General features: G+C 36.5%; 2 protein-coding genes across 2 annotated transcripts; one reads left to right on the forward strand and one right to left on the reverse strand.

Annotated features, from left to right (window-relative positions):
• Positions 1 to 5,308: 5,308 nt before the first annotated feature.
• On the forward strand, positions 5,309 to 8,849 carry cplane2 (ciliogenesis and planar polarity effector 2). Its single transcript, XM_028447466.1, has 5 exons — positions 5,309 to 5,646; positions 6,278 to 6,430; positions 6,576 to 6,700; positions 6,790 to 6,929; positions 8,349 to 8,849. Exons 1-5 carry the CDS (start codon positions 5,535 to 5,537, stop codon positions 8,524 to 8,526), a joined length of 708 nt encoding a protein of 235 aa, XP_028303267.1. The 5' UTR covers positions 5,309 to 5,534; the 3' UTR covers positions 8,527 to 8,849.
• Positions 8,635 to 9,631, reverse strand: LOC114463721 (rho guanine nucleotide exchange factor 16). Its single transcript, XM_028447467.1, has 5 exons — positions 9,546 to 9,631; positions 9,371 to 9,463; positions 9,149 to 9,297; positions 8,838 to 9,002; positions 8,635 to 8,757 (listed from the first exon to the last, which is right to left on the reverse strand). The coding sequence occupies exons 1-5, from the start codon at positions 9,612 to 9,614 to the stop codon at positions 8,715 to 8,717; spliced, it is 519 nt and encodes a 172-aa protein (XP_028303268.1). The 5' UTR covers positions 9,615 to 9,631; the 3' UTR covers positions 8,635 to 8,714.
• Positions 9,632 to 16,073: the final 6,442 nt, after the last annotated feature.

Genomic DNA, 16,073 nt, shown 5'->3' on the forward strand with positions numbered 1-16,073 from the left:
ATCATTCCTATCAGGATCTTCACTTTAAATTTCCTAGATTTTGTGATCAATGTATATTTAATGTTAATGTGTAATCATAATTACAGAAAAATTGGAGGATTCTGTAAGAATTTTGAGTTTTTTCAACTTTTGGACATTGAATAAATGCAATTGTGTGATATAAACACCGGAGAAACTGTAAGCCTCTGCAAATATTGTTGAGTTGCATTTACACATTGATTCATGGTTTCTCTGTCATTTTTACGATCTCCCGGGCCTTGAGTTTGACACGTGGTCTAAGGTCTATCATTAATAAAAATTTTGTTTTTCACGTAATCCTGCTAACAGACAAACGCCTGAGAACATATTACCACTTACCACCGCAGGAGTAATAATCTTAGCCACGCAAATATGCAAAGGTTTTAGAGTTTGGCTGAAATGTCACCAATCCTAGGTAAAAGTCATTCAATCACAATTAATGTGAGAAAATAGGGGAAAGCCAAGAAGCTTAAAAGTGCTAAGTACAAGAATTCTGGAACCTCTATCATAAAAGCACACTTTGGTCAACTTTCGTATATACAGTACTTCCATTATCCAATTTAGTCTTCAGCCACACAATAGCACTATCATTATTCAACATCATTATTTACTCATCTTAATTCCTGCCTTTTCTGAGCAGGGTCACAAAGCATTAAAGCATATTAAGGCTTAATTGGAGCATGAGGTGAAGTACTATAGACAGACTGTCTTTAGTACAGACAGGAGGCAATCACAGTCAAACAAATATCCACTCCTAAGGTCATATTAAAGATTTAAATGATCCCAGATGCATTATTGTACTAAAACTAACCTTCGTCCACAGTTTAACTTGGCAGTTTGCACTATAAGTACAAATAACGTGTTTGGTAATTCCGGCCATCCACATGGAGCTGCCTCTGATTTGCCATAGTGAAGTAAAATGTCACACCAACACGCAATCGAGCTCCTTAATTTTCCTGTCAGATACGTGTGAATACTCCAGAGCAAACGCATCATTAAATGGTCATTTTTATGAAAACGCTTCCTCAAAACTATTGAAAAAAAAAAAAGGGGGGAAAAAAGTAAATAAATACACGTATTGTGTGACAAGGTGACACTTCCGTCATATGAAAATGTCTACGCAGACAATACTACACCTCATAATTAGAGCAGATTCCTTTACACAGAAACGTGTCCACACCCTCTCACACACACAAGCACAAAAGACCCACACGCTCCAGGGCAAGGGTGCGGTTAAAGATTTGGACCCCAAGACAACAGCTAAACAACAGTTCTGACACATTAAATATCGTGTTTCAGACCAGCTGAATCATTTGGGTAAATAACTCCAATCACGCCCATATACAACAAGTGTTAACCAGTCTTTCACATGCAGCCAATAACACACATATATCGTATAATAAAAACAACAGGGGAAGACAAACTATGTTAACCTTATTCTGATGGCAGTATTAAGAGAAATGTTTTAGCGAGCATATCAGAACTTTATCATTATTGACATATCACTCCTGGAAACATCTTGGTAACAGATACCATAGCACGCACTTAGAGGTTCAATACTCCTACTACAATGATGAACAGCAAAAAGAAGATCTTATAGAAAAACATTTTTATACGGCTTGTCAGCACTTCTATCAAATTTAAGGAAGTGTATTTGGATTAAAGTAACAAACATTTCCACATGAGCAAACATAAAACAAGGGAGGAACCTGATGCTAAATGCTCAGCTTTTCGTTCCACATTTAGAAACTCTAGTAAGATCCAGTAAACCAGGAGTGAAGTGTTGTGCTGGGAAAATATAGAACCAATAACACTAAAAGATCTAATGGAGAAGATGATCAAGTGCTTTGTACATTTATACAATAATTTCAAATGTTTACAGAGTAGATACAGGTGAATGAAGAAGGGAGAGAATTATCCATCTGGCCTTTGAGAGCATTCAAATCGACCCGCAGGAGAAATTAAAAATGAGAGAGAAAGCATTATGTGTTGCATAAATTACCAAATAATTCTGTTTGAAAGGTTCCAGATGACTAAATCCCCCTCAAATTCACTAATTCAATGCAACTCCACAATTTTTGCAGGGGCCCACTATCTTCTCACGCCTTTGTAACGCAAATAAAGTTATTTTTTTATTTGCAAGCTAGTTGCAAATGTCAAAGAAACGCTCCAGACTTCTAAAATCCTCTAATTCCTTACAAACAATCCCTCAAGATTGCTCTAAATTACCCAAAAACATCTCAAAAGTGTGACATTTTGAAGAGATGATCCCGCAGGAACCGATTGCCATCATTTATTGCTTTAATATTGTAAAGCCTTACATAGACAACTACAGCGGTGGACTGGCCACCTGACATATCTGGCATCAACCCAAAGTGGGCCTGTCCAGTCCGCTTTTTTTATGAGCAAGTGTAGGAAGAAATGGTTACAAGTGGCCAAAAATGGTCCTAAAGTGGCAAAAACATGGCAAGAAAAGAGCGAAAAGTGAAAATATGCCAAAAGCAAAAAGAGGCCCAAAAATGGACAAATAATGAGGAACCAGGTGGTATGTAAAGGCAAAGGGTAGCTTAAATGTGCAGGATGTGGCAAACAATAGTGAAAAAGGGTGAAAATGTTGCACAAAAAGAGGCAAAATGTAGGGAAAAAAGTGGTATTTATTAGGCACTCCTCTTCAATGTCTGTGCCAAGTTGCTGGATATTGGTAGGAACTGGAACACGCTGTCGTATACGCTGATCCAGAGCATCCCAAACATGCTCAATGGGTGACATGTCTGGTACGAGTATGCTGGCCATTTAAGAACTGGGATGTTTTCAGCTTCCAGGAATTGTGTACAGATCCCTGCAACATGAGGTGATGGTCACTGATGAATGGCCCAACAATGGGCCTCAGGATCTCATAACGGTATCTCTGTGCATTCAAAATGCCATCAATAAAATGCACCTGTGTTCATTGTCCAGAACATACGCCTGCTCATACCATAACCCCACCTCCACCATGAGCCACTACATCAAAAACTTTGACATCAGCAAACCGCTCACCCACACAACGCCACACACGCTGTCTACCATCTGCCCTGAACAGTGACAACCGGGATTCATCCATGAAGAGAACATCTCTCCAACATGCCAGACGTCATCGAATGTGAGCGTTTGCCCACTCAAGTCGGTTACGACGACAAGCTGCAGTCAGGTCAAGACCCTGATGAGGACGACGAGCATGTAGGTGAGCTTCCCTGAGACGGCTTCTGACAGTTTGTGCAAAAAATTCTTCGGTTCTGCAAAACGGTTGTTGCAGCAGCTGTCTGGGTGGCTGGTCTCAGACAATCATGGAGGTGAACATGCTGGATGATGAGGTCCTGGGCTGGTGTGGTTACACATGGTCTGCGGTTGTGAGGCCGGTTGGATGTACTGTCAAATTCTCTGAAACGCCTTTGGAGATGGCTTATAGTAGAGAAATGAACACAGCTCTGGTGGACATTCCTGCAGTCAGCATGCCAATTGCACGCTCCCTTAGAACTTGTGACATCTGTGGCATTGTGCTGTGTGATTAAACTAAACATTTTTAGAGTGGCCTTTTATTGTGGTCATCCTAAGGCACACCTGTGCAATGATCGTGCTGTCTAATCAGCATCTTGATGTGCTACACCTGTGAGGTGGGATGGATTAAGTGCTTACTACTAACACAGAGTTAGATTGATTTGTGAACAATATTTGTGAGAAACATTTGTTTATATAGAAAATGTTCTAGATCTTTGATTTCAGCTCAAAAGCGTTGCATTTATATATTTGTTCAGAGTATGTATATATATATATATATATATATATATATATATATATATATATATATATTGTATTTCAGCTATTTGTGGAGGTGAAAACTAGGGCATGAAAATATTGAAGCTTTTTCCCACCTAAAACACTGCAGACCACATAAGATTAAAATGTGGTCCATATTTGGCCCCTGAGTGAAAATGAGTTTGAGACCCCTGCTTTAAAAAGAGAGCAAGCTACTTTTTCAAAACACTACTATCACTCACTTGTAACTTGAGTCACAGATGATTTTTTTAATGGATCATCTTTTTACATAATTGCTACGATCACCAATGAAGAATTGAATAGTTTTGCAAACATTATTAGTCACTTGCTCTCAGAAAAAGCAGCCAACAATCAGAAAATAAGCGGTTTCAACAGCAAATACAGTAAGTACTATAATCACTGTCTCAATTATGTTCTTTTGTTACATGTTGGATCAAGCAGGTGGATCAAAGAGCTCAGGAATATCAATATTTTCCCACCATTACAGACGTTCATCTGATGTCTGATCCCATCTCAGTGGCTGTGACGAAATAAAAAATCGTTTAAAGAAAAAAATAATCAGCTCTTTGTGAGGATTGCTGGCGCCAAAGTGACCTTTTCTTTCACTCTGCGTAAAGTGTGAGTTGAGCGACCTCCAGTGGTCACACCTGGAATAACCTTCTGTCACAGTCTAAAGAGGTAAAGCTGATTACATGTTCTCCAAACCTTTTTTCCCCCACAATTATTTCATTGTAACATAACAAAGGGTCAAATCTGGTCAATTAAAGCTTAACACAAAAGGAAATTACATGACTAACCCTGTTATACAGTAAATGAACTGAAGTGTTTCCACCCTTAATATGGGAAAATCAAGTCAAGTGGAATAATGTTGAAGATGAAACAGCAACAAAGTTTTTAAAAAAAAAATGTTTCAATACAACTTCTAGGTTTGCATGGCAGAAAAACATAAAGGAGAGACCAAGAGCTAGTTTCCAAAGAAACAATTTTTTTTTTTTATTTTAAATGAGAATAAGCAAACACATGATTAGTATGGGAACTAGTAAGTGTATGTGCAATGTGAAAAAAGATTACTCAGTTAAAGAGGTAATTATTAAAATTGGTAAAATACAACATAATAAAACGATACATTGAAAAATGAACATATGTATATGAATATAATTAAGTCATTCCAAAATAGAATAGGTTTTAGTCACCAAATTAGGATATAACGTACAGATAAAATAAATAAGTTATTCATCTTTATTTAAAAAAAAAAAAAAAAAAAAAAAAACATTTATGCGAAAAAAGCCACAAAAAACTTAATGATTGCAATTGGTTTCAAAATAAATCTGCTTTAAAATATATATATATTTAAAAAAAGAAAAATCTATCCACAATGTATTACAAAGTTAAAAGTGAAGACACAAAATTACAGGAGAACCTCCCACAAAAACTCTCACATTTCCTCTTCTAATTTACAGAAAAGGTTAAGAAAAAAACTGACCAGAACTAATGAACGCTTGTACAGGAAGTGACGTCAACAGTTGTATGACGACACCTCTGTTGACGGAAGTAATTTCACACAATGGTCTCCACCTACTGAAAGCTTCCAGCTCTAAATAAAAACAGTATTGCAATGTTTCTAACGGTGTATTATAGTTGTATCTTTTTAAGGTGATTTACTATAAACCTCCCTAAACGGAATTAAACGGCCTGCCAACATGGCTCCGGGTCCTCCTCCCGGATCAATAGTGGTGATGGACTGGCACCAGAGTAAAGACAGCAAAGAATATTTCAAGAAAATTATGCACAAGGAGCAACGCAAGCTTTTTGGTAACCATCTTAAATCTGTTTCAGAATTGATATTCCCAGTCTTAATATGCAGTAGCTGTGATTTGATGTTAGCTACATATAGATTAGAGGTGTCCCTATTCAACTTTGAGGAAAAACTGACCCATTCATCATCAACCAATGGGTTCCAGATATTTTAACCTTAAACATATTATACAATTAAATAGAATAAATGGTAAATTAAAAGACCCTGAAAAATGCCTTCAATTAATTCAATAAACCAAGAAAACACTAGTTTACTTAAAAACAAAAATATTCTACAATTGAATAGAATATAAATGAAACTAAATTATACTTTTAAAGGACAAAAATGATTCAAGTTCACTTCAGCTGCTGGATAGAAGTGCTAGAGTTGAGTCTGCAATGGACTGCTTCTATTGGCTATTATAAACGCAGGCATATATAATCAGACTATTGTTTTTTTTACTGATCGGCTGATTTCTGATATCAGATTGGGACACCCCTAATATAGAAGCATCACTTCTAAAGTCAATTTATACACAGCTGTATGGTTTGTAAATAACTACAGACTATTTAGCTCCTCTTCACTTTATGAGTCTAATCACAGCAGGGCTCAAAGTATATTACTAAACACTTGGTTAATGTGTTCCAGGGCTGTTGGAGTCACCAGTGATGGCTCCACATTCATCTGTGGACACAGTTCATTATAAGATTGTTCTGTGTGGGAAGAGTGGAGTTGGTAAAACGGCTCTCGCTGCTCGTCTTGCTGGTCTGAAAGTTCCTACCATGCACTATGAGACTACAGGTACGAGCACTGAAGTTTCTGAATATTTCAACCAGATTGAATACAAGCTATTATATTCAGCTTTTCAATGCATATAATTGTTTGCATTCAATTAATCCATAAATCACAAAGTCACTCTGATCACACATCAGTTTTTTGTTTTTAGGTATTGAGACAACCATTGTCTATTGGCCAGTGAAGCTCCAAGGAAGTGGCAGAGTACTTTTCTTCTGCCTGCAGTTTTGGGACTGTGGAGATAACGTCCTGCGCAGATTTGACCATTTGCTTCCAGTATGTATGAAATATGAAGTATTTTCACAAACAATGAGCCATGTGAATACTAAATCATGATTTTATTTTGAAATCTCTTTTCTGTCCAGGCCTGTAAAGAGGGGGTAGATGCCATCCTCTTCCTGTTCTCCTTTGCTGACAGGACATCATTTGATGATTTATCAAATCAAATTAGTCAATGGGCTGAACCACCTACAGAGCATGTTGTGAAGTTGGTATTTGGCACCAAGTATCCTTTCATTTTCCTAATAATGTTCCATTACAATATATTAGAGAAAAAAAATATATGTGTTCAGCTGAGACATGTGCTGTGGCACAAATGTTTTTTGGTCCATGTGGGGCTAAAGTGTCTATATTGCTTCAAGAAAAAGAGAAAAATCAGTAAGTTTAGTGACAGAAAAAGCAATTTAGTGAAAAGCAGTGTCTCAATTCCTTTCAAAGTCACAAAACTGTTAACTGTCAAACTTAAAGTTAACCAATTACTGAGCCTAAGTTTCTGTTATTGCATTTTCATAATAAAAAGACAACCCCCCCCCCCCCCCCCCCCCTCACCACAACAATAATCACACAACTGTTCAGACAAACACACCATACATACTGGAGGAGAGAGATGCCCTTCAATAAAAATAAAAATAAAAAATGCGTAGATAACTTTGAAATGACAGTCAATGTAAAATATTTTACATGAATATGCATTGTAAGATATAACAAACTTCTAGTGGGGCTTGACACCAACATTATGAATCTCAATGACCATAATAACCGTAATTATCCGATTTGCCATATTTCTCTCTTTGTTGCTTAAAGATTATTTCATTTTTAAGTAAATGATTGAAGATATTTCTCTTTTTTGGCTTGCACAAAAACAAAACGGAAAAATAAAATCCTGTTAACCCTTGATCAACAGAAAAGAAAATGGAAAATGTATGTGTCAAACCTACTGAGCCTGTTTCTGTTTTTGTGGAATGTATAGCAGAAATAACTAAACACTGCTCCTATAAGTAAGTACAGGTACTGCTAACATCCTACCACACACACAACCTCATTATATACCTCTAAATCAGTCAGAAAGTTTAGCTTATAGCTACATCCTCATGTCTCTGCCACTAAAGGTGTCGTGGATAATGTGCGATTACAGAATCTCTCCTGGCCATTTCTGGTCAGACTGCCTTAAGCAGGCCAGATACCATCGTAAACTGATAGCGTTCACCAAGGTTTCTGCTAGCTATCGCTATGATTACCGCTATCTGCAATATAAAAAACCCCTAGAGGTATACACAACCTTGTCAAGTTTGACAATTGGTAAAGTTTTATGGATCAACAGGATTCACCAGTGTGCAGGGTAGTGAACTAAACATTTTTCAATTCATGTCAGGCAGACACTTGAAATATTTACTTTATCGCACATTTTTCATCTGTAATTAACTTGGGTGAACGTTGAGATATATATGCAAATATGCAAGCAAATCATCTTTGCACACCCAGCTAAATATTCACTAGCTACTGTTATTTTACATCTGGATAATGTTGTCTCAGGAGTCCAAAAGCTTGTTCACGTTTGAGCAACCGAAAGGTTTTTACGTTAATCCAGTCTTTAAATATGCACCATAAAGCCAGCGTCAGCATGTTTCCTTAATATTTCTTTCAGGTTCGATCTTTTCATGCACTGCGACGTTGCAGAGCGAGATATCCGTAACTTCCAGGAAACTTGGGGCTTACCGGTGCTGCGTTTCAGAGGGGAAGTGGCTGACGGATTGAGTGACGTAGCTCCAGTACTCAACTGCCTGGTAGAAAACCTGTGGCATCGAGACTGCACCAGGATCTGATTGACCCACCACCAACCACAGCACGGGACTGTAACTGTGCTCCGACAACGGACGGCTTTAAAATGATGAAAATCACATGTATTGTAGTTAAAGGAAATCTAAAAAAGAAAAATTTAGTGATATTTTATTACAAAAATTTAAAAATATTCCAAAAAGAGCAAGACGTTCATTAAAGTCATTAATAGTTGTTAGTCAGGTGACAGCACTTTCATCCATGCTTCCTTCTCTGATCTGTTGAATAGTAATAAAGGAGTGATCAGCTGGTATGAACAGAAAGGGTTTCATTGGAACTCATTGAAGCTTCTTCTCACCTCGTTTCAAACACAAGTATCAGTGCAGCTGGCTGGCTGCTGTGGTTTTCAGAGAGGTGCAGCAGGAAGGAGTAAGGTGGTAGACCCAGCGTTTTAGTCTTCAAGGGCTCAACGTTTACATTTGATGGGAATTCGGCATGATCCTCTACCACGAACCGCTGTTCTCTGAGCCATAGGCAGAAGGACAAGTGGTCAGAAAAATAAGCACCCTTTAAAGTGCAGTAAAAGTGATGGAAAAACTGATATAATGGATCAAAATGACATTTTCTACATGCCATTGAGATAAAAGGGACAATGTTAAGTGCTGGTACTTTTTTGTGGAGACGATCAAAAGGTCATTGAAAATATGCAGGAAAACATTGATGAAGGACGTCCTGGGGTTGTACGTGCTCTCCATTGCCAGTCGTTTCACAGGCCCTTGACGCACCAGATAACGACTGCTGATGACGAGTGGAACAGACTGAAGGAGGATGAAACACATTTATTTCTCTCTGAAGGTTAAATCATTTACCAAAGTTGTGTGAAATATTTACCTTCACTTTGCCAAAATCCAACAGCATTTCCAGGCAAACAAGTTGCTCAATTTGTTTCATTTTATTGACTTTTTCATCACACTCTTTCACCATCTGGTCAGAGTAAATATAAATATTTACACCGATAATTGGTTTCAGATTGTCATTGACCAGACTTTACAGATGATAACATTACCTTGTCAATGGCGTTGATGGCTTTTCTGAGGTTTGACATGTGGTCGGAGTCTGGCTCAGTCAGTTTCATTATTGTCTAAAAGGAGGAAACGACTATGCTGAGAAGCGTATAAGGACATAAACTACTTTACATTATTCCAACCACACTTACCTCAAGAAGTAATTTGATGCGCGTTATTCTCTGAAAGGGGAGGACCAGGAAAGACTTGAGGCTCTGTCTTTGACACACTGAGTCGCTTTCAAGTTTCTTGAGTGAACAAACAAAGTTCTTGTTCTGCTGCCTTCAAGTAAAAAAAGTTGACTAAGTAAAAATGTATCGACACGTTGTAATGATGTGATTAAATGATGTTAAGAGCAGGCTTACATCTGCTGGGTGATTAGGGCTTCTTGGTACATCATGTTTGTCACATATGGCACATAGAGGCTGTGAAAAGATGGACAATGGCGGAGAACAATGTCTCCAACCTGAGGTAATACCACATTTTCTCCCAATCGGGTTTCCAGATCCATCACAAACCTGGAAGAAGCAACCTCAACTCAGCTCAAAGTGGACCCAAAGGGTTCAATAGTAGGAGTACATACTTTTTACTGGCTGCCATCACTTGCTTAATGTTGGAGAACAGGATGTGGTGCTCTGTCTGAGAAAGTGTCTGCTTCAGTGCCTCCGAGCTATAAAAATGATCGACTGCCACTTTGAGGCTCCGCAGGTAAGAAGCCTCAGATCCGATTAGCTCAAACATCGACTTTAGGGGAAACGAAGCAGAAGAATTACAGAGCGTCGCCACAAAAACAGGTCATTAATCCTGGTAATGCAACAAAATTAATATTAAAAAAATCCTGCAGCTTATAAATAAAGAATAAATGATAAAGGGAAGGTTTAATCATTTATTTCTCAGTCTTTCCATATATATTCATTACTGGTATGTCTGCAAACAGTCAATGAGGCATGTATACTCCACAATGTTGGAAATATTCTGAAGAGTTGCATTAAAAATGTATTGGCACTTAATTCAATTGGACCTTACATGGAAATACATTCAACAGTGTCAGAATTCTCTTCCAATATTAATATATGATCATATAAGCTCTCGAAGCCATATGCCAATGTTCAAGATAAACTAGTGGTTATTTTGCAATTTAAATATATTACTTTGTTTTTATAGGTTATTTCTCAGGGTCTTGTAATTTACTTTGTTATTTATTTCATTCAATTAAGGTTAAAATGTATGAACCCATTGGTTAATCATCAATGGATCCATTTTCTTTTAAATCTGATGTTGACATTCTCTGTTGAGTGGACTATGGCTTGTTCAAGCCTTTTCTAACAGTTACACTTAAATAAATGTTATAAAAGTACATTTGAATTGTGCCAATATGCAGAGTAACTCGTGTTACTGTAATTGAGATTGAGCTTTTTTGGGTTTTTGTTCTTTTTTGAGTACATTTCTAAATCAGTCATTTTATTTGCACTTTACTACTTTTAAAACGTACTTGAGTGATTCTTTCAATTCCTACACCCAACCATTACCGAGTAAATTATTATTTTTTTTGTTTTAAAATGAACGACGAACATTGTGAAACAACAATCAAACGCATCACATAATAGAAGACCAATCAGATTACACTAAACGCACGGCACCAAAACTGCATTGAATGCTGGTTGTTTTCCATATGTTCTTAGTCATCCCATTGTCTATGGTTCAGGTTGTGGTTTCTATCCATTACGTTATATTATCCATTATATTATGTTGTTCCCCACATGGCACCGTTTTAGAGTTCATAAAAGTAGCTATACTAAGGGCCTGAGAATGTATTTATTTTGAATTGAATTCATTGGTAAAAAAAAACAAACTATTGTACATTTTAACAAACCTTTTATTTTATACAGATGCCTTTATGGAAAAAAAAACTAAAATCTGGTCTTTTTCTTTTTAAGTTTATACATGAGATTTTGCAAGGAAAACGTGGCAAAATGTATTACCAAAAATAAACGTGAAGGTAAATGTAACTAGTAACTTTTACTTCGAGTTCTATTTAATTGAGCTACTTTTTACTTGTACTTGAGTACAATTTCAATCAAGAAACAATACTTCTACTTAAGTATGATATACCAGTACTCTTTACACTTTGGCCGATATCGCTAATGGGCAAAGCTGCAATATCTGTATCGTATTGAAAGTGAAAACGTGTTTTTGAGGCACCCCTACTAAAATACTACACAAATAATCTAATCCAGGAATCAACGGCAAAACACTGGATTATCATCAATGATCAGCTTTAACATAGAGACTAAAACAGTCACTCCTACAGTGAAATCAGAAAGTCTTTAGACCAGGGGGTCACCAACGTTTCTGAAACTGAGCTACTTCATAGGTACTGTATAAAAAACGAAGGGCTAACAGTTAGAAAATAAATGCTTAAATACTAAAATGTCACGGTTTCACTTTAATTAGAGGGTAAGATAATAGGGAGCTGTCACTTAAAATGGTAGGAAATGTTGATGTTTCAACATGAAACACTATTTCTCTTAATTTATGCAATTGTTTCATTTTCATTACATTTCATATATGTTCGTATTTCACTAGCCACTAACAAACAACTTTTAACTAATCATTAAACATGTAACACCTGACAATTATGTCATTGTATGAAAATCCACCATATTATATATAACATACCACTGATCAAACAGCAAATCTCTTAATCCTAAAAACACACAAGTTCCAATGTTTCAGTGAAGATGGTTAATTAAATGCAAAAACTTTATTAGCAGTATTCAACTGTTAAATCTTGTCATCTGTATTTATCTTTGTGAGTTTGAATCCTAAAAAGTAAATCAGATTTTAGAATAAGCTCATTGGTGACTAGAGCTCCTGAGGGCCCCTCACATGGTCCATGCGGGCTACCTGGTGCCCACAGGCAGCGTGTTGGTGACCCCTGCTTTAGACCTTTAACCATACGTTACCTCCTGGAGTCGAATCTGTGTGCTTGTTAAACTGCTGAGCAGGCCCGACACTTTAACCTCCTCCAGGTCCTGCCAGAGGGTGCAAGGGACCACCCTCATGGGCCGAGGAGTGGACGGCCCAGCATCAGGAGGACTTTGTTCAGAAAGGGTGGGCTCAGAGTTGGGAGCAGGGTTAAGGCGAGACTGCAGGTGGTGTAGGTACTGGGGACTCAGCTTGGACACAAAGCTGTCTTTGAGTCTGAGCAGATCTTTCACCTCCAGCAGACAGTAGTCCTGATACAGAGGGACTGCAGAGAGCACATTAGAAATACATTCAGCTTGTTGATATATTGTTCCCACACCCTTAAGAAGTAGACTTACAGATATACATGTACTTGGACTGGAATGAGATACCGGAAATGTCCTCCTCTGATTGGTCAGCGGCCCTGGAATTGATTTAGTTTTTTTTTTTAAAACCCTCATTTTATTTAATACATTTTCAACAAAAGCTGTAAAGATGTACAATGTCAGTGTTTCCCAAATTTTTTTGCCTCATGTACCACTTTATTTCTTATCACAAGTACCCCTTAGCTCATGTTATACATTATTTATTGGAAGTGTCTCCTAGTACGTAATACGTATCTATAAACCAACAGTCTATCTGTACAAAAGATGATGTTGCCAGACCTTTTCTACACAAGTGTAATGTGTGTATGTTGTGGCGCCTGACTCAAGGATTCTTTCTTCTTCTGCTACCGTGGGTTCAAATCTCACTTTTGACATATTTTTTCATTTGAACATTTAACACGGCAAATTCCACCTTTAAAAATACATATTTAGGGTATTTCCTGGGTTAGGGTTAAGAATAGGGTTAGGGCTAAAATAAAACGGTAAGCGGGGTTGCTAAAAACAAATACAGTGTTACGGTTGCCGTATCAATATACCGACATTCTATCCGTATGCAGCGCCCATCATTGGCCAGTTTAGGTCATGTGACTAAGACTAAACCAAACCGTAAACCTAACCCTAAAAAAATGTTGTGATATAGGGTAATAACCTAATCCTAAACCTAACCCGCTACGTACGTGTACTTCGGTGAACTTACCAATAGCACTGGGGGTTGTCCGTATGAATAGACACTTTCAAATAAATATGAGCTAAAATAAAACTGACGGAACATTAAGTCACGTGGTGCACCCATCACGTGACCTAAATTGGCCAATGAGGGGCGCTGCACACGGATACTGACAGCTACTGCTTTATTTATTCGCATCTGCAGGCTCGGTTTAACTCTTTCTTGTGTCTTGTCCAACATTAACCTAAAATGTAGGCCTTTTTATTCATTTATTGCTGTATTTCTATAATTTGAACTTCACCTTTTGGTGTATTATAAAGAGTTGTGCCACAAATTGTTATTGTTGGATGAAAAAAATTCTGTGCATTTAAAAAAATAAATAAATAAAAAAAAAAAAAATCTGTAATGTTAAAAAACAAACTGACAAATGGACGAATGTTTTAGTGTACACGTACCATTGTACCATGTGACTCACCTTTCATCCCTTCCATCATCTTTCTGGAGTCCAGGTGCTGAGATCAGCAGAGGCAGTGAGCAGTGAAATGGTTTTAAGTCTAATGTGTGCATCAGCGCCACAGACTGCAGAGCTGCAGACATATCTGTGAGAACACTGGAAACAAACAGACGTCATACTCTGAAATCCATTACACAACCATGATAGTGATAGAAATGCCACATCAGCACTTACCTGTGGTCTTCAGACTTCATGGACCCACTGGTTTCACTAGGTTTTTCAATATTCTCTGAGTTCATGTCTTCCACTGGAGACTCTGAACCATCCTGCTCCTTAGTCTTCAAATACAAGTCTTGTGACATCAAACCATTTACCTGAGAGGTATTACCAAAGAAGGACTTAATATTAGTTAGATGATCCTTGCTCAAGCGTTGAGTCTTCTTCCCCACTTGATCTAACTGATCCATTACACTTCAAGCTTGAGTTTCAAACCTCTGACTGAATGTCTGGAGCACAATGTCATTTAGGCAGTAATCACATAAACTGGATGCAGGTGTGCTTCTCCTCGCCAAGCCTCACTTGTTCTTGGTTTGCCTTTTTTTTTTTTTTTAACTCTTTGTCTTTAAAAAGAATACATTATTTAAATTTGCAAACAATAAAGGAATTGATTCAGAAAAAAATAGAAAACTAAAACCACCAGTTTCAGCAAAAACAGCAATTTCAACTTCTAAGTATTTAATGATTTATAAAGTATTGTATGTATGGTACGGGGTGCCAATTGTAAAGTTGCGCATGCTAAAATAAACAGCAACTTTTTGCAACATAGCGACAAACCCTGTTTAAAAACGTGCATTTTTTTTTTTTTTTTTGTTACTTTTGACCAAATTTACAATATTTGTGAAATTTGTGATATTTACTTTTCTCGTAAAAAATATGTAATTGTTAAATCTAAATGTTAATTTTAAATTAAACATTTAACATTTAGATTGACCACTTTAACATTACTTGTTTTGACCAGATTTACAGCAATATTTTTGTAATTTGTAATTTTTTTTCTTGTGAAAATACGTCATTGTTAAATGTAAATCTAAATGTTACATCTTAAATTTAAATGTTAAATTTTGATTAAACATTTAGATTTAACATTTAAATGTAACATTCAGATTTAACATTGAGCATTTACATTTAACATTTTTATTTAAATATAACAATAAGATTTAGATTTAACATTGACATAGTTTCAAGAGAAAAAAGTAATGTTAAATGTAAAATCTAAATCTAATTCAGATTTAACATTCACATATTTTTACAAGTAAAGTAAATATCACAAATTTCACAAATATTGCTGTAAATCTGGTCAAAAGCAACATTAAAAAATTCACGTTTTTAAACGTGGTTCGTTACTTAATGATGCAAAAAAAGTTGCTGTTTATTTTAGCCTGCAGAACTTTACAATCAGGTCCTCATAGTATGGTCACCCACACAATAAGTGACAGCTATCAGTCTCTGCAGGATCTTTGCTTTGGATTTCCTTTGCTTGTGAACAATTTATATTATATATATATAATTTATTTTAAAAATTTAAAATAAAATAAACGTGCCATCACGTGTGTTATAAACCCAGAAAAACTTTTTAAGTACTGAGAAAATATTGAGTTTCATTGAATTTGTGGGTTGAGATATCTTCAACTGAAGCAATGATTCATATTTTCTGTCATTTTTACTTTCTCCTGCCGGCTGAGCTTTTAGCCCCCGACACTTGAGTACGACTAAAGTGTACTAAGCGTACTTTGCACATTTGTTTTGAATTTTAATTCAGTTTTCTAATTTATGTCTGTCCTACAGTTTTTATTATCGATGTATTTATTTCGTTTCTTACCATCTGCTCTTTCTTATTGTGTTGCAGCAAGAATTGAATTTCCCCTTTGGGGATTATTAAAGGAAAATTATATTCTTAATCACATCATGGTAAAAAGAATTATAAAGGAACATTTTGAAAGAAAACTTCCAAACTGGTCTGGTGTTCTATACATCGATAATTTTTTGAGTGGTAGTT

The sequence above is a fragment of the Gouania willdenowi genome, chromosome 5 (assembly GCF_900634775.1).
Source record: "Gouania willdenowi chromosome 5, fGouWil2.1, whole genome shotgun sequence".
Lineage (NCBI taxonomy): Eukaryota > Metazoa > Chordata > Actinopteri > Blenniiformes > Gobiesocidae > Gouania > Gouania willdenowi.

Coding starts and splice junctions, on each gene's coding strand:
- cplane2 (XM_028447466.1), top strand. CDS start 5,535: ATGGCTCCGGGTCCTCCTCCCGGATCAATAGTGGTGATGGACTGGCAC. Junction 5,647..6,277: donor GGAGCAACGCAAGCTTTTTG/GTAACCATCTTA, acceptor AATGTGTTCCAG/GGCTGTTGGAGTCACCAGTG. Junction 6,431..6,575: donor CATGCACTATGAGACTACAG/GTACGAGCACTG, acceptor TTTTGTTTTTAG/GTATTGAGACAACCATTGTC.
- LOC114463721 (XM_028447467.1), bottom strand. CDS start 9,614: ATGAAACTGACTGAGCCAGACTCCGACCACATGTCAAACCTCAGAAAA. Junction 9,464..9,545: donor CCATCAACGCCATTGACAAG/GTAATGTTATCA, acceptor TACTCTGACCAG/ATGGTGAAAGAGTGTGATGA. Junction 8,758..8,837: donor ATACTTGTGTTTGAAACGAG/GTGAGAAGAAGC, acceptor ACTATTCAACAG/ATCAGAGAAGGAAGCATGGA.